This window comes from Molothrus aeneus, chromosome Z (assembly GCF_037042795.1).
Source record: "Molothrus aeneus isolate 106 chromosome Z, BPBGC_Maene_1.0, whole genome shotgun sequence".
NCBI lineage: Eukaryota > Metazoa > Chordata > Aves > Passeriformes > Icteridae > Molothrus > Molothrus aeneus.
The window spans coordinates 753,951-777,620 of record NC_089680.1 but is presented as its reverse complement, the minus strand read 5'-3'; the positions used below and the strand labels follow the sequence as shown (position 1 = coordinate 777,620).

Genomic DNA, 23,670 nt, shown 5'->3' with positions numbered 1-23,670 from the left:
ATAAAAACTTTTATGGATATGAAGCAGACATATAAGCCTTTCCTACCATGGGATTTGCAGAAAATGCACATTTCATAACAGTAGTCCCTATTTTTAACACTGGTAAGGAAGATGCAAATAAGTTTAAGCCCTGGCTTCCTGTGCTTCAGCTTGCAAGCCATTCTTCTCTAGATTAATGTGCAAGGTTTACACAACCACGAAAAACAGTAGGTTTTCAGCAAACATTTTTGTTAAAACTGAAATAAGTTTAGAAATCACTCATCATGGACACCTTTATATAGAAAACTTATAGACCTGCTAACAAAAGGTTACAAGAATAGAACTAGATTTTAGATGCCTCAACTCACAGTTAAGGCCATAATGCTTTACCAGTGCCCTCAAAGAAGGGCTCAGAAATACATAAATTTCCAAAGTCTCAGAATTAAACCCTGCACCTTATGTAGACTTTCCAAACCCCCAAATACCACTCACTTGCCAAACAAAGCTGAGTCAAGGCTGTATTTTTTTTCTTTCCAGAATTTTATGAGTGAGATTTGAGCAACCTGGAAGGTGTCCCTGCCCATGGCAGGGGGTTTGAACAAGTTGAGCTCTAAGGTTCCTCCCAGTTGAAAACATTCAGTGATTCTATGATTCTATGAATTCTGCCACTTTTCAAGTGTGCAAAAGGTAAAGTTTAAGAAATTGGCAGCAATAAATCCGTTGGGAACATCTCATGAGGAACAACTCTTAGAAGATCTCAAATTGGGCAAAAGCTCAAGTTGTCCTAAGTCCATACATGCACATGCACTGTTTGAATCACGCTGCAGAAGACAGAAAATGTATTTATAAAGTCTAGGAAGGAAGAGAAGGCAGGGGAAGATCAGTTCTGCAGTAAACCAGATCTGGAGCAGATAACCATCCCTGGAGGGATCTAAGAGCTGTGTGGATGTGCTCTTGGGGACATGGATCAGCAGTAGCTTTGGCACTACTGGGGGAATAGCTGGACTTGATGGTCTTAGAGGACTTTTCCAACACAAATAATTTTGTGATTCTGTGATCTGTGAGATCCTAAGATGCCTGCTCCCTCCAGAAAAAGCTCATGGTGCTCTCAGAGCCCCAGTATCACCTGGTCAGTGGGAAACCCTTATATGAAACAAGAAAGGCTTTTTATGGTTCAGGACTTGCCAAAGATCAAAATAATTCTTCCCAGGCAATTTGTTTATTTTATTTTATTATTCTTCCACAATGTGGAAGAATTCAAAGGAGGGTGAGGTAGGGTTGGGAAAGGCAAAGCCTCCTCTTGGAGATATTGTAAGTGAAGGCAGTAGAGAAGAATTAAGTTGTGTATCTGGACAAAGTCTGCTTCAACTTTGGGATAAAAATGACAGATCTATATTCCCTTCATCAGCCTTTTTTAAACACAAAGCCAATACTACAAATGCCCAACAATATTCCACTTCTCATGTCAGAGACAACCATCTGCTAATTATTTTCTGAAATGTGAGTTACACACTTTTAGTCTGATCGATATAATTTATTAAACTTTTTTTAACAATAAAGAAAAACTCACTGGAAAGGATTTAAAAGGGCCTATGAAGTGCATAAATGATAGAAACTTTACAGAAAATAACCCTGCTGAATAATGAATGTACACTAATATGTGTAGCTATATATTAAAAGACATGGAGAATCTGCTCTAGACAAACCTTACAGCCAATTATGTATTTTACATTTCAAGCAGTGAGAGCTACTGTTTAAGCCGGAGCAGTTGTTTTGACTTCGATAGCAGACTAGTCTAAAATACAAGGAATGTTGTTTATCATGGAAATGCTTTGTGCTGCAGATAACATCACGGATGGCTGCCCCACCTAGGCTACGGCACCATCCCACCGTCCTGAAACAAACCCCAGATAAACCTCTCCCTGCTGCCCGGCTCCTACTCCCACCAAAGATCCAACTGTTGTGCAAATAAAACTCTCATGGCCATGGTGTGTGCCGTGCAATCAGCAACACAAAATGAGCAGAAGGTGTTGGATATGCATGTGACAGTGAAGGAAACTACTGGACTTTAAGAACATGACCCACACTTTCATGTTTTGGTAGGGCACAGAAGCCTTGATTCCTCTGGCACTCTGCCTTGATGCCAGAGGGATGCACCTCGGGAACCCTGTATGGACAATGTACATATCCTGATGCAGTAATACATAAATATTATCCTTTTCTTACTTTTTTTTTGGTTGTTGTTGGGATTTTTGTTTGGTTTTTGTTTGTTTGTTTTTCATAGGATTGTCATAGGTTTTTCTTACTCCACCTTGGAGAAGGAGCTGAAGATTTTGTCATCTGACTTGGTCCCACACTGCTCTTGCTGATGGAGACTGTTACCCATCTATGGAGTTTCCAGCACCCTCTCTGCTCTTCAGCATCTGAGCTGGGAAGGGACTGAAGCACATTGACAGTATAAACCTCACTAATTTCAAAGTTTTAAAATTTTTCCTTTTGCAAACTACTGTATGACCATTCTCTGCTCTAATACAGTCTTGGGATAATCCAGCAGAACCACAAAAGACTGAGAGGTCAAAATGCTGTTTTCATCTGCCTGTTTCTTTCACCCCAAATCTAGAGTTACTACCATGTCACAGTTGTTTTGTTTTCTCATTTATTTGTGTAGACCATATTCCCCCAACACATAAGGTGGCAGGAGAAAAGCACAGTGATTCAGTTTGCATACTTTTCCAGTGATGAGGTCCCAGACATGCTTTCACTACACATCAGTTCAACACTGCCTCCAAAACATCCCACCAAGCCAAAAAGAACATTCCTTTGGACAACTGGGACCCCGTTCCTCTCCGTTATCACTGTACAAAGGTTGATGCACTGCACTGCACTAGGCCTTGGCTTCGTGCATCAACCAGACAGACAAGGTCCATTTTCCCAGCTGAGCTTAACACCTTTGATTTGCATCCTGGGCGCTGACATTCACAGCATGTTTCCTGGTGTGGAGGGCTCCTGGAAGGCCACTAGACGAGGTTTGAGTTTTCCTTCACAGCAGCCACAGAGCTGAGGCCCGCGCCGACATCCTGCTCCGGTCCCTCCCACCCAGCGCGGCACTGCGGCCGCATGCCAAGCCCAAACATCCTCCCCCACCCCCAGCGCCCACGGAGGAAGACCTCCTTTTGATTTTGTACTTTTTAATCTGAGAGAGCCAGGCCTGTAAATATTACAAAAAATTATAACAATGACTAAAGAACAGAGACAGACTTGCTGTCACCAACTGTTAACTCTCAGATCAGGGCAGCCTAGGAAGTGGACCCTTATCTGCCTGAAGCTCAGGACGTGCTGACTAACACCCTATTGAGCCGGCAGACCTTTGGCTCCCTAATCTCCCCAAACTGAAAAATGTACACCCCAGTGGACATACTCCCTTCTTAAGTATTTCAAGCCTCTGCAAAAAGACAGACTGTGCTGCGAGATGAGCAGTGCTGCCCCGCTGCATGCAGGAAATCCCATTTATTTGTCTTGAGGAGTGAAATGTCAAGTGACAGTAAAACCTTTCCAGCCATAGCACACAGTGCCAGACTGCAGCCTTATCTCTGCCAGGACTGCCAGCCAAGGAGATGGTGCCAAATGTGTATGTTTATACAGTAATTTTGTGAATGTGGACTTCACAGCTTTACAAAAAAAAATTGCCCTAATGACAAGAGTCCTTGAAGACAAACCAAAATCAGGGAAGGGGGGTTGTGTTAAGTTGACCTCAACAAATAACTAGGATGCCTTTTATGAAATGGATTTTTAGGTTGCTCATTCTATGCTGTATTTTATTCTATATTCCATTATAATAATGAAGGTTGCAATAGCAATTTCAAATTAGGTATTGAAAACATGCCTTTATAAATGATAGAGGCAAGCCGTGTGTAGAAAAGAGAAAGGCTAAGTATGAGCAGGACAAAGATTCCTTAAGGTGTTAAGACATCCTTACAAATCTTGAACCTGGCCAACTGGGCAATCTCCTTGACTGACAGAGTACAGGAGCTGACTGCAACCAAAAGCGATCTGTATGCTTGGTGTCATCTTGCAGCCACCAGTTTAAAAAGTAGCACTCTCCTATAGTGAAATTGCATTTTTTTTTCCTAATGCAAACAATCACCTCAATCTGAAAAAGGGCCCCAAGTGAGTTGCTGTTTCAATAATGAATTAAAATTACTTGTGTTTTCTTTTTCACTATGCTTTAGATGCAGCATTTCTATATTTGTTTGCCTTCACTGACACTTCTCTTGTATTAAGACTTACTCTGGTAAAGACTGTCTTTAGGACATGAATAAAACATTTCTAGAGAACTCCCCACCTCAGGCTGGGGAATTCTTTCATAAATGCTACTATGTTCCTCTGTTATTGAACCTAACTGCCCCCTTCCTCCCTGTGCATTCAAGCCAGGTTTGTTTACCCTGGTGACAACAATCAGGCTTTGCTGGTCTCAGCTCAGCAGCTTGGCAAGTCCTGGTGGGGCAGATAAGGACCAGGAATTCAAATAATGTTTTGCTGCCTGACTACAGGCACCCCTTGGATCTTGTGGGTCTCACACCAAGGACAACGTGTAAGTTGAAGGCCTGTGCTCTCCTCCCACTCCACAAACACAGAATTTCCTACTATGTTTTGGAGCTGCCAGTCTCCTATGGACTCGAGGGACCTTCCCTCAGTGAACTACCCATAACTATCCAGCCTCTGGTTTCCCATCTATAAAAACCATCTTTGCTGTGGTTTTTGGTAGCTCACATGCTGCATGAAGGAAGGGAAATCTCCCTTCCTTTGGGAAGGAGCTTTGGATGCTGCTGCTACAGCATCATCAAGATGGGAAATTCTCGCCCCACTGCTACACTGTCTGCCCTCAAGCCCCTGTCAACCCCTTCTGTCAATTGGGTCAGTAGCTGATAATCCACAGGTTGGTTGGTTCTCCCCACAGTTTAAACATCAGAGCAATGGCTTTAAACTGCCAGAGGGCAGGGTTAGATGGGATATCAGGAAGAAATTTTTGGCTGTGGGGGTGGTGAGGCCCTGGCACAGGTTGCCCAGAGCAGCTGCAGCTGCCCCTGGATCCCTGGAGGAGTTTAAAAGCCATGTGGATGTGGTATTTGTGGGGGACATTGGTCAGTGGTGGCCTTGGCAGTGCTGGGGAATGGTTGGACTCAATGGTTCAAGAGAGCTTTTCTAACTTAAAGGACAAGGAGAAAACCTGGGTAGAAGGGAGCATAGTAGGGTTTGTAAGGCACAAGGACACAGGACACAGTCAAGAAAAATCAGCCTTTGTTTGCGAGCTCAACAGATTGTGGGTTTAGAATTAAAATCTTACCATAAACCCAGCCTAAATCCACGTGGATTTAGGATTCAATACCATCATCTGATACCCCAGAACATCTACAGCAACAAAAAAGGCAGGGTGGTCTAAACCAGCTGCCCTCCAAATCCTAACACCAGAGTCCTCAGCAATGATGATAGATATGAGAAACCCCTGCTTGGCCAGGAAAAAGCCATTTCCATCTCTAATCATCCTCAGCAGGAACAAACAGCCTGTAAATCAACTGGAGAGAAGCTTTGCAACTTGTAGCAAAGGTTGTGACAAAATTAAACTCTGTATGGGAATGCCAGGGACGCAGCCATCAGCTGACAAAGTACATCTCTTCCTCATTCTCACTTCTTGGTGCAATTGCTGTAAACATTCAAGACATTCCTCTGATTTATGCATTTAATTAGAAGATATCTGTAACATTCCTGCTGTTTACATTTAACCCAACACTGCAATGAAAGCTGTAATTTTGTCTGGGATTTATATTCTGTACTCAAACTTATTTTGATTCCTTGATTTAAACATACACACAGAAGTGAAAATGTGTCAAAATCATGAAAATGGAAGAGATTATACTCCATTATCTAGTTCATCTGTCATCCAGGGCAGAAATTTTCTGAGGACTGTTTTTCTCAATCTGCCACATATTATGGAAACTTAATTCAAAAGACTAATTCAGAAAAGACAGCTAAACCTTATAAGTGGAAGAGCAATTGGATGAGAATAATTAGAAGTTACGTGATTTTTTTTCTCCCTTTATCTTGTATTTAGTTGTCATAACTCATTAAATTTTGCACCTTTTGGGATAAAGTTGTTGGCCTCTGACACAAAATTTTACATTTATTTAAAAAGTGGTTAATACTTCTTTTTCTTGATGGAGGGGGGACAGTGTGGGACTTTATTAATCAAACAAATGAATAAATTCATTTTAAATGCAACTTTTTATACTTTTCAGCTACTCTGTCTACACTGAAGTTTTGCAGTAGAAAAGGAACACATGGGTTGGAAATAGCTTTCAACTGAGCAGGGGAAGAAAGGGGTCAGGGCATTTCAGTGTAATTTTACTTTATTTTGACCAAAGCTGCAAGATATTTGGAAACAACATGTCATGCGAATGCAGTGCCTTTGGCACTGTGCTTTTCATTGGACTCACAACATATGCAATGGAGGGAGGGGAGGCTGCACAACACATGTGAGGCAGATTTAGTCACAGCAAAAAACGTAATAAAAGTATAGGGAGGCTTTCTAGGGAGGGAAACTTGGGGAATGTTATTTAGCTTGAGCAATTGTACAGCTCTGAAATGAGCAGGGGCTAGGCTCTGGCTGGGAGCCCTCCTGTAAGATGTGTTGGACAGGGAGTTTTGGGCTGCTCATGAGTGTGGGGCTTCTGCCAATCTCCTGCAAAGCCGAAGCTCTCCAGCTCTGGGCAGGGAAGCTCCTCTGTGCTCTCTTTCAGAAAAAATGGGATCACCCTTGAAGGTTAAGAGAGTTCAAATGATGTGGCAGGCCAGCAGTTAGCAGAATGGAAGTAGCTTTGAAAAACTTACACGTGCAGAGAGTTGTTTACCCAGGTCAGAGCTCTGTTGCCAGGGGGAGCAACTTGGAAACTCACACTGCTTTCCCATCCTCCTGTTTCTCCAGAGCTTGCTTTCTGCCTTGTACTTGGTATCTCTTTCTTATAGCAGCTTCCTTAAACCAATGAAATCAGTCAATCTAATATATCTGGTGTCAAACAACAGATACACAAAGACAGGCTGTTTCATGTTAGAATTTGTGTAAAGCTTAATTTTTTCTGCTCCAAGTCTCTTACTTGTGCTCTTCCCACAAAGTAAGAGAGTCAGAGATTTGTAAAATGGTTTGGATTCAAAGGGGCCTTAAAGTTCATCCCATTCCAACCCCCTGCCTTGGGCAGGGACACCTTCCACTACCCCAGGGTGCTCCAAGCCCTGTCCATACTGGCCTTGGACATTTCTAGGGATCCAGGGGCAGCCACAGCTTCTTTGGGAAACCTTGTGTCAGGCCCTCACCACCCTCATAGTCAAGAATTCCTTCCTAATATCTAGCCAAAACATTCTTCTTCTATTTTAAATTACACCATCTTTCTAAGTGCCACTGAAAAATTAAATTTTGGGACTAGTTCTTTATTTTTAAATTGCATAATTAATTTAAAATAGATGCACAGACAGCCAATGGAGTGTCTGAAGAGCTCTGAAGAGCTGAATAAGTTCTGAATCAGAACTTATTGCTAACCTCATTGGTTATTTCACATTGCAATTAAAGGCCAGAGTTCAGCTGTGGATAACGAAATATTTCACTGAGCTCTTTTGGCAATCCACACTCCCTTTAGCAGACTGGAGTTTGTGTGTCATCTCCTGACCCTTCCCCTCCACAAAGCTTGCAGAGCACCTAACATCAGCCACTTACTGCCTTCTGCAAGGATGCTCTTCCATATGGACAGCAACAGGATGGTATACATTCCTCATCATGGATGACAGAAAATGTCACCAGTTACATTATTCTCCTCCAAAACTTCACTCCTAACAGCAAAGTTTTCTGCTCATCACAGCCCAATAGTGTGCCCATGGCTGAGAACCAGCTGGAGCACCTTTCACTGGGTATGAGATGAAGATGCTGAAAGGGTCCCTCTCACTCTGACTGTCACCAATGGAGCACAACCAGGCCCTTCAGATCCAAGGAAGGAGAAGATCTTTGCAGTAGACTTCCCTCGTGTCCCTTACAGAAATATTTTTCTGCTCTCTACAGGTAGCATAATGAATTACATAATTATTTCAATAGAGTCATAGAATCCCAGAATGGTGTGGGAGGGACCTTCAAAGCTTATCCAGTGCCACCCCCTGCCATGGACAGGGACACAGGTTCCAGGTTGCTCGAAGCCCCATCCAACTGGCCTTGGACCCTTTCAGGGATGGAGCATCCTTCACCTCCCCAGGCAATGTGTATTTTACCTCCCTCATTATAAAAAGTTTCTTCCTTATACCTTACTCTGAATTTACCTTCTTTTAGTTTAAAACTTTTACCCTTATCCTGAGCAAAAAAAGAAACAAAACCTCCTTTAACACCTCTTGTTACATGACACTACTTCATCTTCTAACGCTTTTGCATGTAACTGCATGAATTTTCATCTGTTGCCTTAATGGGAGCTAGTTAATTACAACCCACAGAGTGCCACAGCCAAGGCTGAGGCATTATTCAGCTCAGCTGGGTACAGGGCTGTGACTGCAGTTACAGCTCTGCAGAGCAGCAAAGGGAATTCCAGTCATGGCAAGGTGAAGAAGACCATGGGAGAGAAACAGCAAACTCCTGCACTGCTGATCAACCTGCTGCTAGAATTGGTTTATTTTCCCTTTCCCATTTTTATTGAAGAATTAAGTCTCAGAATCACAGTAGATATTACTGTATTAATTTTATTACATTTGCATTTATACAATTAAATTGTTACTGTTACCTCGTCCAGTGTAGTCCTGGCTGGGCAGGTATGACCTTGTTGTCTGCACATTTTTGTTTAACCTTTTTTTTTTTTGTAAACTGGTTTGGGATAGCCAAAACACTGCCCAGCCTTCTGCAGGAGACTAACCTGCATACCAGTATTATGGAACAGCTCTTTGGAAGCAGCTACGGCAAATCCAGGATAAGGTGATTTCATTCCAGTGCAATTGTTGAGCTTTGCAAAGAAAGCAATGACTCGGGAATGAAGTGACTGAATCCAGAACACAGCTTCCAGAAGGTAACTGGAATAATCTTCAGGGGTGGAGGGGACAGACAGTAAGCCTCCATGTAAATATTAGTCTCCATGCAGACAGCAGCTTGGGAATAGGAGTGTCCTGTGCTAGCCCACCCTTCATCCTCATCTTGGCCAATGCACCTCATTCCTGAACTGCAGAATCACTGTACTCCAGGTCACTCACCCAAGCACCACCCTCCCAAACTACCTTGGATTCTTGTGCAATACCCATCTCTGATGCATTCCTTCATCCTGGAATGAAATGTGCTTCCCTGGATTTCAGTAGGATAAACAAGCCTTCTGTACGAACAGGATGCATCTTTCCTAGAGAACTGTAATCTAACTACAAGCAAGATGTAAAGGAGAGAATAAAAACAGACAACATACTTGATTTTAAAACTACAGCTGTCGACATAACCCTGATGCCAGTGAAACCCTCACCCGTGCTTCTGAGAACCCTGCACGTAAGGCTTTCATTATATTTGCATTTATATGATTTAGTTTTACTATCTATTACTTCAAAATAGCCTATTTTCAGCCAGTCCTTTATCTTGTATGTATTCAAGAAAATTAAGATTTTAAGCAAGCATTGAAGAAAGGTGAGGCTCTGGCTTAGATCTAGCAGAGCAGCTGTAGCTGCCCCTAGATCCCTGGAAGTGTCCAAGGCCAGGTTGGACAGGGCTTGGAGAAACCTGGAATAGTGGAAGGTGCCCCTGCCCATGGCAGGGGATGACACTGGATGAGCTTTGAGTCTTTTCAATCCAAAGCATTGGCTTGGTTCTAAATTATTTGGAGCTTCCCCAGATGACAGTAAAGGTCTTTTTGGGATTGTGACGAGTTCACTCATTTTTCAACACATAATGCAAGGAGATTTGAGCGTTACTGGCACTCTGATGGCCTTAAACATCATCAGCTTCTCACTGACAGAATGAAGGATCTCCAATCATGCACAGCCCTTAGCCATCATGGCTTTCCTTGTTCACAATGGAAAGGACCAACATTCTGAGATCCTCCAGGAGTATTTATGACACACTACTTTAAAATGGAAAATTATATTTATACTACTAAACCACAATTTTTTAAAAGCAAGGAATGCTAAATTCGTAATATTTTTATGTTAACTTGAGTTGCAGACACAGCTTGGAAAACATGTGAATTTTATGCCTCAGTTATGTTGGTAATGAGGCCAAATCACCCACTTATCCTCCCCTGCAGTGGCTCAGGCTTGCAGGATGCAGGCCATGAGCAGGGTCCCTCTCTGGCACCAGCCCCAGGCAGTTCCTGCAACAACAACCATGGCTCACAGAGTGGCAGATGAGGCTCACACGATGCTTTCACAGGTTGTGGAGCTGTTTTCAGCCACTTTTTGTTTGTGGAACAAAGGATCACAAATTGCCACAAAGCAAAATGAAGGAAGAGAGTTCTAAATACTTCCACAGTGATTTGCTCATAATAAAAAGGAGACTACCATATTAGACTGGAAAAATTCTGTTTACAGGATTTTTGTATAAGAAGTGATGAAATTAAGTGAGGCTGCATTACTTGCTACTGCTATCAATTAATGCAGCAACCACTTCCAGACATAATAATTACCATATGTGCACTGTGCTTTACCTCTGGGCTTAGTAATTTCATACATGAGAGGTTACAACTATTGATTGCATTAAAACAGACTGATGTGTTATGAGATACATGCTCCCAGTGCAACACATCGTTGGACAAACTAAAATGATTCAAGTGGTACAGGAACAGACACCTGCATCCACCAGCAGACAATCTGCAAATGGACATTTCTCCATCCCCTCTAAAACACACAGATACAGTGTGTGACAGAAAAAGCATTGCAAAAGGAGTGAGCTCAGCTAATTAGGGACAAAGTTAGGGGGTCTTAAGAGACAGATGTTGACCACTGGAGAAATGAAAAATCCCCAGGAGTAGCTCCTATCAATATAAATAAATTAATAAAACCAAAACGGCTCTTTGTTTCTCAATGCAACTTGCACAATTGAGAATTTGCTCATGTTTAGCTTGAGTATTAGGAAAAACTTCTTGACTGAGAAGGTTGACCAGCCTGGCACAGCTTCCCAGGGCAGTGGTGGAGTGCCCATCCCTGGAGGGGATTAAGACCTGTGTGGATCCAGCACTTGGTGCATGGGTTAATGGTGGCCTTGCCAGTGCTGGGGAACAGCTGTACTTGATGATCTTAGAGGGCTCTTACAACCCAGATGATTCTGTGATTGACAACTAGCTCTGCCCTGCAAACTTCAGAGCAGCCTGGAGTCTGGTAAGTCACAAAAAAATGCATTTGCATTTTTAAAAGTGCATTTGTTTTTTAAAGTTTCCTGAAAACTTGATCCATAATGAAAGAATGACCTCCAAATAGCATCTAAAAAGAGTGGTGTTTACCTTGCCATTACACAAGCTGAGTTTGTAACTATATGCAAAACCAGCAACACACTCAGAAAGAATTGCACTTGGTTTTTTTGTTGTCATCCTATATGCATAATTAAAGACATATTTCTATTCAATTCTGGTTAAGCTCCTACAAGTTATGTATAAATTATACATATAACTTAGGCTTTAAAGCATCCCTTAAACAACAAAGCATTGTTTATGTTTTTAATAAATTTTAATTTTCACTCCATTAATTCAGAAGACATTTTTGAAGCAAGAATACACTGAATTCAGTAGGCAAATCTCCCATTAACATAACTCAATTGCCCTAAAATAATATTTATAAAGACAGTGGTAACTGTGATGCAAAGAGCTAAACGTAATAGGCAAAATTATCCTGCAATAGTAGTATATTCAGAAAGGGTGAGAGTGTGTCAGCAATTTCCAGAAACCTTAAAAGTAGGAAGGAACCTGGCTTTTTTTCAGCAAAAGCACTAAAAACAAGCATCAGCACAAAGAGTTAACACATTCTTCCTACTTCTGAGAGCAGGAACGGGGCCGATTTCGTCAGTGAGGTTTGGCAGCGCGCGAAATCCTGTAACCAATTCCATTTCCTGATAAATGAACGGTCCACAGGGGAAAGTCAGCCAGAGGCTTTGGGAACTGCCGAGCGCTCAGACATGACCGAGAGGCTCCTGGAAGGAGCCAGACTGTCTCTTTGCTTATCGCCGCCCAGCCGAGCGGCACCAGCGCAACGCCGGTGCTGCCAGACTGCGCTGCAAGCCCAGGCCACGGCACAGCCGCTCCAGCCGCATGTGAGACCCCCAGAAAATCAGAAAATACACCAGCCCCAGCACATGCCTGACATCAGGCTCTAGGAACTCTGAGAACACATGGCCGTGTAATACGGGCGTTGAGATGGGACTCGTAACAGTCCGCATTGTTTATGTGTTTCAGAGCCAAGTGCTAGGAGTGACTCGGTATTCTGGAGCTGAGGATCTCGCCCCCACCCTTCCAACAGGAAAAAGCCAAATACAGAATGATAAATCATTCATTATTGGTTAGATTTTGGCATCAGTGAGGCTGTGAAGGAGGGGTTTTCAATTGGAGCTATAGGGTGCGTCTCCTCAAGAGCTGAACGTCACTCTCAAGTATTAAATCGTTCTTCATTCTGAGCTACAAATTCTTTTTTAAAGTTATCTTCATAAATGTGACTAATAGTCTTACTGAATGTTAACAGTAAATATCAGCTCTAATAGCAAAATGACAAATGTGCCCCAACCCAGACCTGAGTTTCTGATCTATTTAAATACTAACTTTTCAGACAGAGTTAACCTGGATGTTTGTTCTCTTTCATATTATTACAAATCAATTCACAACTCCAACATTTTTACAGGAAATTCAAGTAGCTTGACATACACAGAACTGAACTTTCAAAAGTCTAAAATTTGAGCTTGTAAAAAAGAATAAAAATACTGCCAGTCTGATGACCCCTGAAGGGAAGTTAAAAGGGAAAAAAAAAAAAAAAGAAAAAGCTCAAATAATAACTTCAGGCCCTTCATTACCAAAATCCTGGGTAAGTTTTCAAGTGGCTTGCAGGCTTATAATAGTAACTATGTCTGCAATTGATTAGCTCCCCCAGCACAACCAGATGTCTCAGTGACAGGGAGAAAGTACTGTGGGTTTAGAGTTTACTGGGATGCACAATATCCCATCACTGAAAAACAAAATAATAAATGGGAAGGTGGGGAAACGAAAGATTTATTATTATATATCTTTATATAAATATTATGCTTGTTCTCAATGTGTCTGAATCCAGTTTTACAGCATGTTCTAGCTCTTTGGAAAGCCCAGGATAAATTCTTTCCTGTTCCCAAAGAAAATGCCAGACATTTGGTTGAATCTGTCCTTTATCGCAGCATCACTACTCATTCCTTTGCTGGGATCTTGCTGGGTGCTTTCTGCTCATGGCTGTGACAAATACAAGCTAACAGCATAAAAGAATGATAGTTCTCTACATTCTTTATCTACACAGGTTTGCAAACAAGGTACGTGGCCTTGGAGGAACACCAGAGCACTGTTTCAGACATAACACCCACACATAGACCAAACAAACTCTCCTGACGCTCCTTCCCTGACTTTACCTCGCATTAATTAATGCATGCTTTAAACCTCAAATGAGAAAAGCGGTGGGAATACCTGAAGGAGATAAAAAAGAGATTTGCTACTCTTTGGAGCATTTTGATAGTCACAACTCTGCCGCCTTTAAAGTATCCTTGATCCTTTTTGGGCTGCTGCTGTGCTTCTACCAAAGACTGCGATGACTCTGTGCACAGCATTGCATAACGGGCAAGGAACACTGCAGCAAAACGTCCTCCAGCTCTCTTCAGGATGTGGCACTAAAGTGGAGGATAACACTGCAGGTATGGAGTGCCACAGGCTGGCTGACAGAAGCAAATCCCAGCACAGAAGGATTAGTATTTTTATAATAGAATTGCAGAACTGTTTGAGTTGCAAGAGATCTTAAAGGTCATTCTGTTCCAACCCTCTGCCATGGGTAGGGACACCTTTCACTGTCCCAGGTTGCTCCAAGCTCCATCCAGCCTGGGCTTGGACACTGCCACGGATACAGGGCCAGCCACAGCTTCTGGTGCAGGGCAACCTCTGCCAGGGCCTCACCAGCCTCACAGCCAAGAATTTCTTCCCAATATCTAACTTAAACTTATAAAAAACAGTCAAAGTACATTGAAGGGATTCAGACATCAGTGTCTTATTTGAATTGTAACGTGTGTAAGGGAAATTATTCACCAAGAAGGGTGACAAAAGGCAACCTATTCAAGACAAGAGTGAGCAAAAGCTGATGGATTTGATGTGGGTCACTCCCAGCTTCTTTGAGCTGACTGTGCACCTGCTAACAAAGCTCTATCTCCATCCCATTCCCTCCTTGAGCTGCTTCTCTCAATCTGCTCCAGCTGAGATGGCTGAAGATCAGGAGCTCACAGACACAGTTTTGCTGCTCAGGTCACATACAGCTCTCATGGCATGAGATCCTCACCAGGCTGCTGACCATGGCACCACTTCCTGAGCTACCATGCAACCAATGCAAGCCCTGCAGAGCAGCGGCCAGGGGAAGCAGGGAGAGGGCGGGGGAACATGAAACACAGTCCCTCCTTCCTCCTAACTAATACCAGTCACTGTGAACCACACACTCCCTGCCATGGGATACACACAGCCTTGGGGCCTGCCTGGTGTCCTGCTTGCATCATGCCTGGTACCATCTCCTAAGCATGAAGATACAGCCTGAACAACCTTGAGAATGTTGGAGTCATCAGCAAAACTTTCCAGTAGAAGCAGGATTTTCCCCATGAAATTGAATGCTTCAGTGACTAGGAAGAAAACAAGACTGAAGTTCTCAGTTTATTCTTCATCTCTGAAGAAAAGCTGTTATACAAATGGTCTAAGTTGAAAGCATGATTACTGTTTTCTGTTCAAAGGGATTTTTGGGTGCTTTACCATAAGAAACTGATATTACATGAGAAACAGTTTAAAGATCAGAGATTCAAAAGTTTGCTAATGCTTTTTTTCCTATGTTGATGCTGCAGTGATGTTTATATTACTCTTCAATAGGGAGGTGTCAGAAAAGCATTAATATGTTTTTAACTGTGTGCCAGGCAGACAAGCAAAATAAAATAGCTGGGTTTTTTTCTTGTTCTAGTCAACAATGCCAAAAATTACTGTTTATTTTTCTCCGCCCCCATGAAAGAATTTATAACCACTGAAGTAAACTCAAGTTAAAAAGCTGGTTTTAATCCCAAAATTGACTGACAGCTGCTGTGTAAAAGCAAACCCAACTTGTTTGGGTTCTCAGGAGCATTCACATTTGAAAAATTTAGTTTCCTGGAATCATTTGAAGGGTGGTTTTTGGTGTTTTGGTTTATTTTTTTCGTCCCTTTCCCCATAATGCTACAAAAATAATTTAAAGAATGTGATATTGTATAATTTTCACACTCGTAGGACAACTGGGGAAAGGTGGAAAGCACATCTCCTTTTCAAACAGCCTTAAGAGTAACATGTAAATGTGGTGTCAGTTACAGCGTGAGTGAACTCTCTCTGGGAGTGCCAGGGAGAGGTTGTGAGTGCCACGGTGCTCGGCCTGGCAACACTCAAGCAGATAAAATACTCAGCTGTAACTCAGACCTTGTATGCAAAGGGACTCGTCTCACACCACACCAAAGAAATCCAAATCTTGACATGTATGACAGTTAAAATCCATGCAAACACTTGCAGGAATGGGTAACTGTATGAAGAGTTCATGTTAGGGTTTCTTTTTCATATAAAAATATTAAACCAAACTTTGAAAAATAAATAAATATGCCTGATAAATGCTTGATAACTGCCAGCCTATGCCAACATTTGAAACACCTTGAATTCAGCAATATGAAAATAAGCTCTGTGGATAGCAAGTTTCAAGCCAAACTACATTGCTAAGGACTGCAGTATTTATTTCTCTTTCATTAAAGTCTCTAAGTTAACTGATTCCTTCCATTATACCTGAAGGATGCTTCTGAAAATGAAGTGTTGTTGGTATTCAATCCAACTCATCAGTTGCATTTGCATTACACGTGGCTACAAACAAGGCTCTCTAAAGACTGCTAAAATCCACTTTTAACCATGGAACAACAGGAGTCATCGTGTTTCAAAGACTTTTGATCACTTACATGCTCAAAAGCCATGTAGATGTGAACTAGTGGTGGCCTTGGCCACCCTGGGGGAATTTATTTTAGAGGGCTTTTTGGACCTATACGATTCTGTGATTCTATGACTTTGAATCCACAGATGGCAAAGTGAATTTACTTTGGCCACTGGCTTTTTCAGTGTTAAAGCAACCAGGCACATGAGTATATTTTTTGTTAACATGCTATGTATTCTAACTAGCTACTGAACCCTACTTCCTACTAAAGTCACATTTCTGTGGATTATCATATTAATGCTTCAAAGTGAGAGTGGTATTTATTTCTGAACTAAACCCCCAAAGCTTTCATTCCCTTCTGGGATGACGCCGTTATTTTTCTTCCTGTAAGGTTTCAAACTACAAAGCCAAGAGTTCCCATACAATGCATTATGTCAGCAAGTATCAAACTTCAAGCACTATAATAATCACAGTTTTTCCATAGTATTTTTCACATACTTTAGATCTTGCCTACACACAAGTTTGCACCATTTAATTAAACAGATTTAAATGATAGAAACTCCTGCGTGGACATACTTATTATAGTGGTGTCATCCAGTTTAGTTTCAACTCATTCTCGCCAATTTAAGTAGCAAGGCTTACATTAATAGAAAAGCACCTGCAATAAGGGTTTGCCCTGGCTCAGACAGACAGACAGGTTTATAGTCCCACTATAAGATTAGCCAGAGTCAGCTGAGTGCAGACATGTCTTTGACTGCTCACAGTTTCACAATGATAAGTTATTTTCTGACCACAAAGCCCATCAAAACTTTCAAGATCATTTTTTCCCCCTGGAATTTTGATTACCCAAAATAATATTTCTCAAGGGACGCAGAGTATATTCTTCTCTACTCAAGGTCTCTGAGAAGCTGACCTCTAAAACAAATGCCTTCAAAAGAAATGTGAGTTACTGTCCATCACTTACAGGTCAGCTCACGGAAGCAGGGAAGTCTGACATCTTAATTGAGGGTATAAATTGTCAAAAGGAAATATACAATCCATAAATACTCTTATTCTTAGCATATGGTCAGTGCTCTGGAAAGGCCCAAAAAGCACTTTGTTTAAAACTTTCTTACACTTCTGTCACTAATCTGATCTTCTTCAGGGTAAGGGTTAACAGCAGCTGGGGGTCAGCAAAAGGAAGTCTGTGTTGTAGACGCCTGCCTAGCGTCAGACCTAAGGATGTATTAGACACAATCAGCTTCCACTGTAATAAGAACTTTAACCTTTGAGCCAGAAAAAAAAAAAAAAAGAAAAGAAAAAGATAAATATCAGGAAGAACTGGATGAATTTATTTTTAAGGAAGTTTTCTGTCTCTCTTGCTTAGTGCTGTGCTGTAGAACCCTGTAATGGAGCTGTTGGTCTCTGTCACTCCTCTGTCCCTACACCTTTATGGTGTCACACAGAAATAATTTGTGAACTATTCCACCAAAAACTCCACAGCAGCAAAAGTGTTACGGCAGTAAAACAAACACAAGAAAGTGGTACATAGCTTTTAAAGCAATTACAGATCTGCCCCAAAGTTTAATTTGGATTATTAAAGACCACTGATCTGGATCCTGAATCCAGCATCTTGATGTGGCCAAATACCAAACGCTCAGGACTAAAGACAGCAGGACTGTGGAGGAAAAAAAACCTGTAATTGGGAGCAAGTCTAATAGAAGATGGGGCAATGGATGGTTTCTTTGGATCAACGAGGTACATATATATGGAACACTTCCAATATCCTTTGCCACCTGGGGTGCTATGCCCATGTCCTGTCCCTCTGCAGGTGTGATGGCACCATGACTGATCAACAGATGATGTCTCCTCCCTGGGAGGAGCATCTGCAGAAGCAGGAAAATTCTCCCAAAGAGGGCTCAGTACCCAAGCCAAGAAATTGTTTAGGTTCCTTTGGTTTTGGGGACTTCACATGCACTTTCTTTTATGGCCATTCCTGATTCCTGATTTGCCATGAGCACAAGTCTGATGGGAGCAGCTGAGGGAGCTGGGCAGGGGCTGAGCCTGGAGCAAAGGAGGCTCAGGGGGGCCCTTGTGGCTCTGCACAGCTCCTGACAGGAGGGGACAGCCGGGGGGGTCGGGCTGTGCTCCAGGGAACAGGGACAGGAGGAGAGGGAACGGCCTCAGGCTGGGCCAGGGCAGCCTCAGGTTGGACAGCAGGGAAAATTTCTTTACATAAAGCTCTGTCAATCCCTTGTTGCCAAGGGCAGTGTTGCAGTCCCCATCCCTGCAGGGATTTAAAAGCCATGTGGATGTGGCTCTAGGGGACACAGGTTAGTGGTGATCTGGGCAGTGCTGGGGAAATGGTGGGACTTGGTGGTCTTGGAAGGCTTTTCCAACCTAAATGAATCTGCAATTCTACCAAAGCACCTGTGCTTGACATCCCTTGTTGAATTCACTGCCACCTCATTCAACAACCATCTCTTTTTTATGATATTTTCTTGTAGCTAAGCTTCTGGTGCTGCTTCCCCAGGGGTGATGTGCCAGAGATATAAAGATGCTCTGGTCCACCTCCCAGGCAGTATCTGCCATCACCATGATGACTATTTACTCTTCCCCTGTGCTCTGGTGCCTCAGTGATTAGCAGCTTTTTTCCGTGAAACAAATGGAAGCTGATGGAGTTGGAAGTACATTGTTAATAGAAGGGGAAACCTATGAGAAGTGCTTTTAACACCTAAAGTGAAACTTGTTCTGTCAAGAGACTGAAGGCTTTTACCTCTGCTCCTTTTACATATTCTGTGAAATTTTAATGCCCATCGAACTCAAATGCACTTCAATAAATATTAAATTTTGTACCATATCAAAATTGTGAGAGTTGATGGCATAATGGCATGTCTGCATAGCACACAAAGAACATCTGACAAAGTGCACACTGATGACAAAATACTCATTGACATGGGGAAAAAAGGAGTGGGGGAAAAACACAAGCAGATCAGAAAATGCTCAAGAAAAACAAATCTCCATCTTAAGTGGCTTAGGTAATGGGAACTTTTCTTTTATAAAGCATTAAACATGGCCTCCCAAGTGTGATCATTCCATAAAACCAAATGTCAGCTTCCAGTCACTAGCTGGCATTTGAAACAAGTTTTCCCACTTATTGCAGAAGAGCTGTTGTTGTTATCTGCTGGCTAACTCCCCTTGAAATCCTGAGATAAGTCACAGGGCTCCAGACACGGTCCCGCTTCTCTCACTCTCCTAATCCTGAAAGTACAGATAGGTCACCAAAGGGAAGGAAGGCAGCCTGAGAACTTTCAAAAAAATAAAGAGAAAGAAAGAAAGAGGCTAATTTTCACCTATCACTATGATCTCTAAATTGCCTTTAATAAGCTTCTGCAATATAGCAGGGAGCCTGGATTGTGGGCTGCTCGTCTGCGAAGGAGACAGCTCTATCTCCACACCATGGCTTCTGCCTCCATCCCGGGCATATTAACTCCATTTATCTCCTCCCACAGACTGAGGGAGAAATAACCAGCACTTGATTTCAGCACCTGCCCTTTATCTCTCTGTTTGTGCAGAAGTCTTCTAAAAGGCTAATTGCTCAGCTTGGACTTTCTTGGCCTTCCACAGTACACAGCTAAAAGCATATGCTTAAAATAATGTTAATTATATTGTTTGTCTCCAGTCAGACTGCTCCAGGATTGGAAGGAAAATCTGAGTTAGATCTCCTATTTCCCAATAATTATTTGCTAAGAAAATGCAGGATATCTTTCCTAACACAGACACACACACACACATATATATATTTATCCATGACCTACTGCTACCACCCATGCTCACTTTGCATCCCGTGTTGCTTCCCACAGTGGAAGGGAGCAGGAGCACCAGGGTGTGCTCCCAAACTGATAAGCTCCATTATGCAGATGAGGATCGTGGCTGTAAGTGCTGTTATTTTTAGTTGATGTTGATTCATGTTTGAACTATGGGCTAAGCAACAGACTCAGAACCTGAATACATGTAGCACCTCTTGAATGCTCACTTCCTCAACAAAGGCCAAGATAAGCAACTTGGAAACATTCACTTGAAAACATCCGTGCATACATTAGGTACACACGAGAAAAAAACATCATTGTCTGAGCTGCAGGGAAGTGACTGAGTAAAAGCTCTGCCTCAGCCCTCATTTTCCAAATCATATCCATGTTTCAACTGCCTCCCCCAGAGTGCTTCAGCTGAAGATGGTTATTTCTAGGAGGCAGGAATAATATCTCTGCAGGGTCTCTTGTACTTTACAGCACTTCAGTATGCTGTGGCAAAAGGCAAGGATGGCTTAAAAATTAGTTAGCAATTAACTGCAAAGCTGACACACACATATAGATATTTTCTTGGGATTGAACTCCACAGCTTTGCACATTGGAATTACATGTAGGTTGTGTCGACATAGAAACAACAGATTCCTAATTTCTCCAGATGTTGTCCAAACTGGCTGAGCACAAGCTGCCCCAAGTGCTGGGGACAGCTCTGGGCCCTCAGGACAAGAGAGACCCTGAGGGGCTGGAGCGTGTCCAGGGCAGGGAACGGAGCTGGGAAGGGGCTGGAGCCCCAGGAGAGGCTGAGGGAGCTGGGAAGGGGCTGAGCCTGGAGCAAAGGAGGCTCAGGGGGGATCTTGTGGCTCTGCACAACTCCCTGAAAGGTGCCATCAAAGCCAGAGTGGGTAGGGCTGCTCCCACCCATCCAGACTTGCCCAGAGAGTGTCATTAAAGACCTAAGGATTAAAGCTTTCGCCTTTACTTAGCTGCTGAAGTGCCTCAGAGTTGCCAGAGCTATTGTGTAACTATATCTTCAGTCTGATCTTAATATGAGTTTGTTGAGCTTTAGAATAGCTTCCCCTGAAAACCTCAGACTTAAGTGGGGAGACCTGAGGAAAAGGGAGGCTCCCAGGAGAGAGGCACATGGACAGAGGGCACAAAGACTCACAAGGCCACTTCTATAGGAGGGAAACATGTGCTGCTCCCCTGCTCACTACCTCTGCAAAGAAAGGATGTTATTTGCATGTACAAACTGATGCATGACAATACATACATACGTACTTATATATATACAAACACCCCATCCCAAGATCAATGTCACCTTTTCTACATGGAAAAGTAACCTGCTCTGGCAAAACTGCTGCTCAGCAAAAGTATTAAAAAAGAAAGAAAAGAAAAAAAAAACAAAAAAGGAAAAAAAGAAATTGGGAAAAAAAAAAGAATAATAAAGGAAATCAAAAGAAAACAAAAAGACAAAACCCAGTAGGTGTAAGTGGTCAGTACAGAAGACTGATGTGCCAGGCTGGCTTCCCTTTGTAAGTCTGTCCCAGAACTCAAGTGCTCCAGAGGAAAGGGAAATCCTCCAAGCAACACTAAGCATCCTTAAAAATGGAAGTACTTGACTGCTTGGTGAGGACTTACAGAGCTTGGCACACACCAAAAACTGCTGGTTTGAGCCTTAAGAGGCAATATAAACATAGAATTTTGAATACTGTATATCATTAGTGCAGAAAATTGAAACTTGATGGGATTTCACTCCAGAAACAGCATTTCTGTAAATTGTGGCCTGACATATCACTCAATGTGGCACACTCAGCAACTGAGAAAACCTTCATTTTTTCCTAAGCAGCAAGTCGATTTGGTGATGGCTCTGTGTCAAGAAGGGTGTAGCCTCAACATAAGAGCTTTTAATTATCTGCACATCAGAACAAGTTGTCATAGAAACCGCCGAAATTCCAGTGTTCCTCTGCATTCACAGCATCACCACACAGAAAGGACAACCTGAAGGGCTGGATTTGGACCCAACACCTGCTCTGGTGTTACTCAGGCTATTCCTGTACTGTGGCTCAGGACTTGGACTCTAGACCACCCTCTCCTGAAGGAATTCAGCCTGAGTGACTGAAGATGTGCCATCTCAGGGACACAGGGAACTGCAGGAAAGACATTAGTATATGCAGCCAGCCAGAAAATTCCCATTGGGTGTTTTAAAATTACCAGTATATAAATAAATTACCAGCCATTGCCACTGGCTGTACAGACTCAGTGTGCCTTATCAGAGGATATTTTACTAAAGTTACCACAAAAGAAATAGTGCTCTCACTCTCTTATCAGAGAGAGTAGCAACAAAAATAGTTCTGCAGAAAACAGACAGTATTTAAAGTACACTTGGCATAACAGACAAACAAGATTCATCGTGTTTAAAAACACACACACAGCTCCCATTTGCTTACTTACCCACTTACACAGATTTCTTTATTGCAGTATTTAAACATCACACAGCCATTAATGGATTTTAGCCTCACAAAACCTGTCAAGTTGGTAAATCCCTCAAGAGATTTGAGAGGTTCTCAGAAAGGAATGGAGGAGACTGCTCAGGATTATACAGAAAGCTCATCATCATGTTGATCAGACTTACAGGTCCTGAACTGATTTTCCCTAGCTTGGGTAATTCTTAACTAAAGCCCTCCAAATTTATCTTTATAGCACTTAACATAGTACAAGACAGAGGTGCACGAGAACACTAGAAACAGAAAAAGAACACTAGAGACAGAAAAGGAAATTAATCAAAAGAGAGAATTACCAGTGTTTCGTTACAGTATAACTAAACAACAGATGGAGAGAGAAGCCTGCATCTTCAGGATACATTGAAGAAAACCTTAGCTTCAGCAAATTTTAATTCCTCCACACACTTCAATTTAATAACTAATCACAAAAACTCACCCAAACACTTAGCAGAAATTGGGAATTTAAATGAAAACATACACATATGGCAATTGACAGTGTAATCACTTATCAGTCACTACTGAGAGGAGAGATGATTTTTTGAAGTTACAGATATAAAGGGCATATATGTGTAATTGATAGGAACAGTATAGTTTAGGTGATGAGGTCTTGAGGACTTACTCTTAGCCTGTCTTTGGGCAAAGCAACAGCTCCTTGCTTGATGATTTCCAGAACTCGCTCCACTGACAGCTCAGCTCCAGCTTGCTCTAATCGGGAGCTGAAAAAGCTGATCACCTGGAATGAAACATCACAGCACATAAATAAATAGAAGAGATCTTTGGATCAATTTATACACAAAGCTGTCATCTTCTTTTTTGGCAGCCGTGCACTTCTTAAAGAATAATCACATTATTGCCTGTGTCACAGCCAGGGAGACTTTGTTAATGTCAAATTAGCACAACTCTCAGCATCCTTTTGCAGTCATTTTTAACAGATAGATGATTTTACAATATAACACATACAGCTGAATTAATAAATTTACATTTTCAAGTACTGTGCACTGACATATGCCTATATTTATTTCTGTCCATTCTGCCCATCAGGCTTTTGAGTTTTTCCAGTCTTTCTATGATTTGAGCTACATTGTAAGGTATTAAAGTAAAACCATTATTGTTTCACTGACTTCTGGACAAAAGGCTTTAACACAACTGTTAAGTATCTCAATATGAGAGACTGCATTTCCTGGGAGCTGTGTGGCACTCAAAGCCACAGCAAGTGGATAATGAGAAGGAAGTCCACCAAG

General features: G+C 42.2%; 1 protein-coding gene across 7 annotated transcripts in view; it reads right to left on the bottom strand.

The window, feature by feature from the left end:
- Positions 1–23,670, bottom strand: part of DYM (dymeclin) — a 210,578-nt gene that overhangs the window by 10,986 nt on the left and 175,922 nt on the right. For all 7 annotated transcript variants that reach the window (XM_066569260.1, XM_066569261.1, XM_066569265.1 and 4 more), the window contains one exon: positions 23,049–23,162. In XM_066569260.1, the coding sequence (XP_066425357.1) occupies positions 23,049–23,162 (114 nt within the window). The remainder of the gene's footprint in view (positions 1–23,048; positions 23,163–23,670) is intronic.